At 45.3% G+C, this 8,837-nt stretch overlaps 1 protein-coding gene across 2 annotated transcripts; it reads left to right on the forward strand.

Moving 5' to 3' along the window:
• The first annotated feature begins 3,072 nt into the window (after positions 1-3,072).
• Positions 3,073-7,467, forward strand: WFDC3 (WAP four-disulfide core domain 3). 2 transcript variants are annotated; one of them, XM_072632344.1, is made up of 6 exons: positions 3,073-3,942; positions 4,639-4,647; positions 5,023-5,160; positions 5,655-5,786; positions 6,422-6,634; positions 7,237-7,467. In XM_072632344.1, the coding sequence occupies exons 1-6, from the start codon at positions 3,855-3,857 to the stop codon at positions 7,257-7,259; spliced, it is 603 nt and encodes a 200-aa protein (XP_072488445.1). In that variant the 5' UTR covers positions 3,073-3,854; the 3' UTR covers positions 7,260-7,467. The 2 variants fall into 2 exon arrangements, with proteins under 2 accessions (XP_072488445.1, XP_072488446.1); XM_072632345.1 differs by lacking the exon at positions 4,639-4,647 and having other exon boundaries at positions 3,157-3,942.
• The last annotated feature ends 1,370 nt before the right edge of the window (positions 7,468-8,837 follow it).

An 8,837-nucleotide genomic window follows, 5' to 3' on the forward strand; every position in this document is an offset into this window, starting at 1 on the left:
GAAGAAGAAAGAAAGAACCTACCTGAAGTGTAGGGGAAAAGGCCTTGAGGACACAACAAAACCAACTTAGGTGAGTCTTGGCCATAGTTCTGAGCTTATTACCAGAGAATCATATCTAGTCTTATTATCAGAGGTCAAGGAAGCAACAGTTACCACTTTTCTAGAAATGTAAAAGAGAGGGAAACTTTCAAGCAAATGGGGCAGAGGACCAGGCCATTGAGTCCTACTCTGTTTGTCATTCACCAGATGCCTCTTTCCTTTCTGGGTCCTTTGTCTCTCTCAAGGCTCCAGCTAGGTTCTCAAAGAGGATCCCAAAATAATCTCCAAAATCCCTTCTGTCTATTAGTCTATAAATCTGAGAACCAACTCCCTGGTCAGAACCAAGAAAAGTAGGACAGCTCCAGAATGGCACTCCCTTCTTTACTCTCACAACTTTACTCCTCTGCTCTTCCACCATAACCTCCAAATTTCACCAGAGTTTGCCCAGTCTGTATCCACAATATTTTCTCAGTTGGATTAGAGCTTTAGATTTGGAGCAGGAGACATGGATTAGAGCCTTAACTAACAGGGGACAAATAGAGCTTTGCCACAAGGCATCGATGGTGTGCTTCCTTCCTGTTGCAAGTGCTATGCCCATGCTATGGCTCTGAGGGATGTATTGGAGCCAGGAGGCCTGGGTTCTAGTCCTGGTTTTTCTACTTATTAGCCATGTGACCTCAAACAAGTGACTTTCCAGTGCAACTGCATCTTTGGTAACACTGTACTCTATATTACCATTCGTTGTGCCCTCCTTGATGCTCCAGTTTAGACTCTTCTCTATTCAAACCCCTCTCTATTCAACTCTTTTTCAGTAAATCAATCAAAAGGCATTATTAAATGCTCACTAAGTTCCAGACACTGGGCTAGGTGGTGGAGACACACAGAGAAAAATTAAACAGTCTTGCCCTCACAGAATTTATATTCTATCATAAAAAAAAAATCCTAGCTTACAATTATTATCTGAATTTGAATCCCAGGCCTGCTTTTTATTACCTATGTGACTTTGGGCAAATCATTTAGACCCTCTGGGACTCAGTGACTCCCTCTGTAAAACTGAAGGGACCTGAATCTTGTGTTCCCTTATCCTCTCGACCTCCCAGAGCAGGAACTTGCAAGAGTTTCAATGGATGCAACCAGAATGTTGTCCCCAGTGAACCCCTTCTCTAGTCCAAGATGGAAACTCAGAAGACTAATTCTTTTCCAATTCTCATACTCCCAGAGGCCCTGGCTACAGGGATCCTCTGGTGTCCTCCACCAATACTATACCCACTTCAGACTCATTCTAGACCATCTTCCTCCCACATCAAAGACCTCTTCTCCTTGGGTCACTTCTGGCCTTGAGTTCAATAAACAAGCTAAAAGCACTTCCTGCCAGGACAGGCGCTGCCTAGCTAGGAACACCCTGTACATGGTGAAGTCAGGGACAGTTCATGGTTCATAGAAGGTCAGAGCTAGAATGTCAGCAGTTTTCCAGAAGTCATCTAATCCAATCCCTTACTTTATAGAATAAGAAACTGACATTCAATAAGTTATTTACTCAAGATGGATCCCAAACTCATATCTCCCAACCCCCAAACTAGTACTTTTTCCATTTTACCACACTGCCTCTGTTGGGAGCTGTACCAGGCCTAATCTGGGTTGCCCAAATAATGCCTATACTGAATACACACATTGGTCAAGAGAATGGGGTGCCCAGGCTGCCACAGAAAGCAAACGGATAAAGTAGGCTACAACATAACTTATTCCCACAATCTTTGTTAGCAGCTTCTGCCCATCAAAACCCCCAAATACCCCCTCTTGTCCTGCATCTTCTGGAGGCAGGAATAGGAAAGGGAAAACCAACATACATATGTGTACACATGTGTGTATGTGTATGAATGAGACCTCTTAGGAAGATTTGTTGTTTCCTCCATCCCCTTTCAATCAGGTTCCCCCATGGACCCTATAGACCTAACCTCTGTTTTTTAATAGAAATTTCTAGGTGCCCAATTCCCTCTCTCCTCTGTTACTCTTTGGCTTCCACGAGGAAGACACTAGCTGATATCTCCACCTGCTCTTGTTCCTGTCTCTTTTGTCCTTGTTTTCCTGATCCAGAATCCCCCTCCCCCCCAGAACTGGGAAAGAGAAGATAAGAATCCACAGAAGGATTCCATTTTCCAGGGTTCCAAATTCCATATGGAATATAGGAAAGTTTCATCTGGATTAGTGGGGAAGTAGCATGGTTTAATGGAAAGATCACTGAAATTGGAGACAGGAAATCCTGGATTCATATCTACCCCAACACTTACTATGGAGAAGTCAATAAATTCCTCTCAGTCTTGGTTTCTTCATTTGTGAAATGAGGATAGTAATACCTGCTGAATCTACCCCACAGGACTGATATAGTGATCACATAAGATAAGATATATAAAGTGATTTGCAAGCCTTAGTGCACTATACACATGCCAGATATTATTCTTAATTTACCTAGAATGTGGGTGAGTTCCACTCAGAATGGTGAGGTTTCATCTAAAATGCTGGGAAGTTCTATCTAGAATGGGGGGATTTCATTTGGAATGGCAAGGAAATCCATTTAGAATGATAGTGAACTCTATCTCTAACATGACAGCCCCATTGCTTCCTCAGGATTTTGAGGGATAATCAAACAGCCAACCATGTTCTCCATCGTAATGTCAAGACAGCTAGAGGAAAACAACTTTGGAGGACATCCTTTGAAAGACATGAACAAAAGCCACCCAGGATAAGAAGTCAAGATAGACTGTCATCAGTACCATTAGAGGGAGTACCCACATCAGTGAAGCCACAGGTTCAATGAAACACCAAAGCATTGTATTCCATTTATGATATGGAAGTATTGCAAACAGTACACTGTGGCTTGGATTCATGGGAGGAAGTGAGGGAGATGGGGAGCATGCCCTGCTTAGCTCCCAACGTAGATATTCAGAAGTATATCCTTCTCTGAGAGTTATGGAGCAGAGAACTACATGACCAAGTTAGTGAAAGAATCCCTTTCTCAAAAAGTTTCAAAACTTTTTTAAAATTGTTAACCTGAAAAGTTTAATATTATGCATAATTGTTACTGTAATACTTGGATACTAAGCATAAATGATAAACAACTCACATAAATTACTACAATTAATATTACTTCTACAGTCAAAACCAATTTTTCTTTATTTTCCCCTATGGATAATAGTGAGATGTCCATTTTGCTGGGCTGCTTTAGAAAGGATCCTGTCTGGAGGCAGAGGGATGAACATAATGACTCCAACCCCAGGTTCTCTGATACTGTCTCCTCTATAGGAACAATTACCAAGTTCTCTCCTCTGTCATTGACACACTTCTTTCTTGAATACCCTTCTCATTCCCTTCAGGTAACACTCTTCTCTCCCCCCATTCCCCCTTCCCTTTAGGGCCTTGGCTCTAAAGCAATATTCATGGTTCTGATGTTATACCCATATAGATCTGCCCCACACACCTGAGTTATCTTTGGACAACTAAGGAGGGTTTCTTAGTGAGTCCAAGTAAGATATCTGATCCTGGAACCATCAGGAACCTCTCAAGCCTGAGGAAGTGTAGAGATGCTCACCACCAGCAGGGAGCAGGCTAGCTGAAGGTTCTTCATGGCTGGGTGCCCAGGCACAAGCTGTCCTGCCCAAAGCACTTCCCTAGGGGCACCAGGATGCTTTTTAGATCTGGACCCATGAGGCAAAGTCTGGAGGAAGCTGAGCTCAGCCCCTCCCAGAGGCTACCAGTCCCCACCTCCAGGTATAATCCTGGCCCCAGACTGGCCTCTCCCACCCACTCTCAAGAACACCATGAAGCCCACCCTGCTGAGCCCCTTCCTGATGTTCCTAATCTTCTCACTGCTGCTACCTCCACTGATGGGGAGCTTCCTTTTCAAAGGTATCTGTTTAGTGGGGGACTAAGGGTCCTTGGGCTCAAGATCATATAGGAAGGAGACCTGAGTTACCTTTATAGGGTCAACCAGGAGTTGAGGGTGGTTGGTACTCTTTCCCTGTAGCCAGAAGATCAGGTTTTGTCTTAGTTGAGTCAAGCCAGGTCTAGGGTCCCTGACTTGATTCAAAACATTTCTCTGGGACTTCCTAGGGCATGGGGGAGAACCTGTACTATAGCCAGACCACCCCTCTATCCCCCTAGATGGAGGATTCCCTTACACAGGAAAGACATAGCAACCCAGGGAAGGCTAAGAATCCTTAGTGTTTGGATAGATTTCTGGGAATCCAAGTCTTTCTAGAAGAGCTGAAAGGGAGGAAGAAACAGAGACAGAGACAGAGAGACAGAGACAGACAGAGAGAGCACACACCTGAGCTTTGGCCAGTGGGCAAGTGCCCCAGGTGCTAAGTCCCAGGGGCCAGGACCCAGACCCAGGGGTCATGGCTCAAGAAAAGAGTTTAAGGCTAAATGCCAGGATTTAGGGATTCAGGTTCAGGGATAAATGATCCTAATTGGGGGTTGGGGCTCATTGTCAGGGCCAGAACAGTACTAGGTGGGGAATTGAGGTCACAATCATACTGATTCTGCCACTCTCCCCTATTGCCAACACTATCACCAACTGATCCTGGCATGGCCCCTTCTCAGGACGCCCAAGTAAGTGCTGAGGGCTGGGCTGAAAAAAGTTTGAGTTGGGGTGGCTCAGGATGGAATGGGGCAAAGTAATCCCCATACGTACAGACATTTGGGGTGGTATGCTATTCTAGTTCTTGGTCTGTATGTCTGTGTTTGATTATATGTCTTTTATCTATTTATGTGCATAAAGTGGGGGAGGGATGTGCAAAAGGCTAAGTAATTGGAACTGTGTGTTGGTGCACTGAGAATAAGCAGATGAAATGTGGCCTAGCTCATGTTAATGAATCACAGAAGAGAAGAAAGGGGGGCTTGGGGATCCATGTCCTGTCGCCCTCTCTAATTTAACCTTACTGGGTTTGGCACCTGTGCTTTTCCCTAATATATACCTTATAATAGGTCCTACAAAGACATCCCATAAAAATGCTTCACCTTCTCCCCTGGATTCGATTGACCCATTTAGTAGTACTGACAACACCACAGAGCCTCCTGCAGATATAGGGATCACTTTAAAGGATTCAGCTGCAAAGTTACCAGGTAAGACTCTTTGCCCTTGCCATCTCCCTCTCACCCACCCACATCCCACCCCAAAGCCAGAAGCCAAGAAGTCAAGAATTGTGTTGGAAGTATTGGAGGGGGTACCTGAAGGTAGGATTATGTAGGGAATGGTAGAAGGGTAGAGAGAGTAGGGGAAGGGGTTCTAAAACCCCCTAGCCAGCAGGACTTCCAAGAAGAGGCCCAGGTCTAAAGATGGAATGGGGTAGCCAAGGAGTTCCCAGCCCACATACTAGGGCAATGAAAAAAATCCTAGATTTGGACTCCAGTCCTGACTCCACTACCAAGTATCAGTGAAACCTTGGGCCAGTAAGTTTCCTTTTTCTGGGCCTGTTTCTTCCTCTACAAAATAAGGCTAAACTAAATGATCCAGAAGGTCCTTTCCATCTCTTACATTATGGGTATTATATTCTGACATTCCCTTTAGCCCTAACATTGTCCCTTCTTACTTATGACCTTCCATGATTCTCTTGCAGAAAAACCAGGCCTATGCCCTAAGGATCTCCTTCCATGTCAGGAGTTATGCCATGGAGATGATTCCTGCCCCTATGGCCAGAAATGCTGCAGCACAGGCTGTGGGCACATATGCCAGGGAAACATTGAAGGAGGTAAGTTGGCACTGTTAGAGTCCAATCATCAAAGACTGCTCAGAGCACATTCAGAGCCCATTCTCAGAGATGGTATCTGGGATGAGAAGGGAGAGGAATTTATACCCTCAGCCCCTCCCCTAGATACCTTCAACTTGCCTGGAAAGCTCAGACCCTCAAAGGGCCAGGGGCTCATCTTGATATCACATGGGCCAAGAAGGGAAGTTAGTGTAACAAAAGACTATTGGACTGGGAACCAAGAACCCTAGGCTCATGTAGCACTAACTCACTGTATCACCTTGGAACTCACTGAGTCTCATTTTCCTCATCTCCAAAATTACAAGGGAATTCAGGTAAGTCCTATAGCATGATGAGGCTAGAAAAGATCTTAGAAGTCACCTAGCCAAACCTCTCCTTTTACAGATGGAGAAACAGTTGAGGTCCCAAATCACAGAGTACTCCAAACCAAGGCTCTTTGTACCCCATTACATTCTAGGAGATGAGTCTTTAGGGGGCTTCAAGTTCTCAACCCTTCTGATCCAGAATCAGTAGTTAGTCTGAATTATGCTTCTGTATAAAACTCTGGGTTCCAGGTAGGAGTTTAGGAAGATATGGCTGGTGACCTATTCCTCTTCCTTTCCCTTCTCTTCACATAGGGCGGGCTGGCCATTGTCCACTTGTCCTCCAGAGCCTTTGCATAATGGGCTGCAAAACTGATGACAGCTGTCCAGATGGAGAGAAATGCTGCAAGTCTGGCTGTGGCCAGTTCTGTAGAGCCCCTATCCTAGTTCAAAACTCCACCCAGATTCCTGAGGAGGAACCTGCCCCTCAAAACTTTACAGAGACTCCAATCCCTGAAATACCTGCAGGTGAGCTTAACCTTCATATCCCTAAGTTCATTTACAAAGTTCCTACCACATTCTGAGTTCTGTATTATTTGGGTGAGATGCTGAGTAGGAGTAAACTCAGTGCCTTCTGGGAGCCCCAAATCTCTACAAAGAGACATAACAAGAGACAACAACCCCAATCGGTGCCCTAGGAAAAGTATAGTCAGGAATCTATCTGTACAAGGAGGCAAGATCCCTGTGTGTTGGGATGGTTGGGGAATGGAGGGAGGTGGTGCACCTTATAGAACGAGAAAAACTTAGATGAGAAAAGAGAGGACATTCCAAAGACCTAGGTGGGAATGTGCCCAGTGTGCCAGGCAGGAACAGGAAGCTTATTTGTGGAGAAATGGGAGGCAAAGGGGAGGAAGGGATAAGTGGCTTGTAGCCAGGGTGTAAAGGGTTTCAAATGTTAGGCAATCTTGTACAGAAGATCCGTGAAAGGTTTTTGAAGGGAACAGGAAAAAGCAATTGAGGAGGATACTCATCTTCTGAACTCTTGGGGTGGAGAAGCAAAACCTTAAAGTTGACTGCTGCCCCCCGCCCCCCAACTCTCCCTACCCTGTGTAACAAAATATCTCTTTCAGTTCCAGAAACCCAGGTGAACTAGGTGACCTGATGTTCCAGAGCTTCCTCAGCTCCAGGAATGGCTGGACTTCAATGACCTCCTGGGGTCCCTGATCTTGGGAAATACATCGCTTTACTCACTGGCCCCTCAGTTCTGCCCCCTTTGCTCTCCTAGGACTCTGCAACACAGCTTTGGAGAGGGAGGGGATTCTTCTGGCTGATTTCCTCCCCAATAAATGCTGCCATTTGCACTCCCTGTTTGTTCTGCTTCTGGGAAGAGGGTTTGAGATCCTAAGAAGATATGCAAATTCATTAAGTTATTCTTCCCTAGAAGCTCAGCTCACCAAAGCAAACAGGTTGGAACTAGTCTACAAATTGGTACAGAAACTCCAGGGACTTTGAAGTAGGGACTCTGAAGCCCAGTGACTTTCAAGTAGGCTTAAAGTTCCTGTTTTTCTAAGATCACAGAGCTAGTAGTTAGCAGCAGGAGTGGTGTTGGAACTCGGTGCTTTCTGACCCCAAGTCCAGTTCTCTGTCCACCTACCCTGTCCCCTAAGAATAATATAATATAAAGGCCTCTTTCCAGGCTTCATCCTTGTAGGGAGGGGTCCCTGGGGCCTCAAAGGCCATGCCAGAAGTTTATGAACTCTGGGAGGTTCAGCTTAGAGAGCAGGCCCAGCAATAGTCTAGCACATGGGTGGGATTCAGTCAAAGGGCCACATTTGAGGACCTAGAGGGCCACATGCAGACTGTCTAGCATCTGCTATCCAGCTAACCTTGCACCTTTCCTAAGGCCAATGAAGCTCACTATCAGACACCCAGGGAAGAGGACAAGTTTTTAGCCATAGTGACTCATAAGACCCCCACTCAGTCATGGAGGGTTTGCATAGGATCAGGAAGGGGAGAAGACTTTGAATAATTACCTGGTCCAAACTCTCATTTTACAGGTGAGGAACCAGAGGCTCAAAGAGGTTAAAGTGATTTGCTTAAGGTCACACAAGTTAGTACGTTGTAATCTCTAGATCAGTGGAAGAAGTAACCACCTAGATAAAACTGGAACTCTTTTGAAATATATTGATATGGTTCACATTCATCTAAGGTTCAAAACTCATTCAGTTGTTCAATCTTCACAACAACCCTACGAAGGATTGCGGAAACATTATTTACAGTTGAAGAAACTAAAGCTCAGAATGATTGTGACTTGCCTGAATCACATAGTTAGTAAGTAGTAAAGTCAAGGGAAGTGAAAATAGAGTCTGGAGAGGGCACAGTCCAAGTGCAGGGGGGCCAAGGTTCTTTCCCCTATTGTAGAAGCACTTAGTATTTAAGCACTGATGGAAAACATAGAGGCCTAGATATATCTGGTCTGGATATGGGGATAGCCCTTCACTCATGACTTTGAAGGCCAAGGGAGGTCAGAGCCAGAATCCCAGGGGGGTATAGGAAAGTCTTGGGAGTTTATTGTCCCCAGCTAAAAAGCCTGGCTCACAGAACCACCAGGGCACTCAAAGAGTCTAGCTCCTAGTATGATCCAGGCAGCCAGATAGAAGAACCCAGTGACTCCTTAAGTAGACAGGAATTCTCATCTAGCCTGGGCTCCTGCCCTTTGACCACACAAGCC

This window comes from Notamacropus eugenii, chromosome 1 (assembly GCF_028372415.1).
Source record: "Notamacropus eugenii isolate mMacEug1 chromosome 1, mMacEug1.pri_v2, whole genome shotgun sequence".
Taxonomy (NCBI): domain Eukaryota; kingdom Metazoa; phylum Chordata; class Mammalia; order Diprotodontia; family Macropodidae; genus Notamacropus; species Notamacropus eugenii.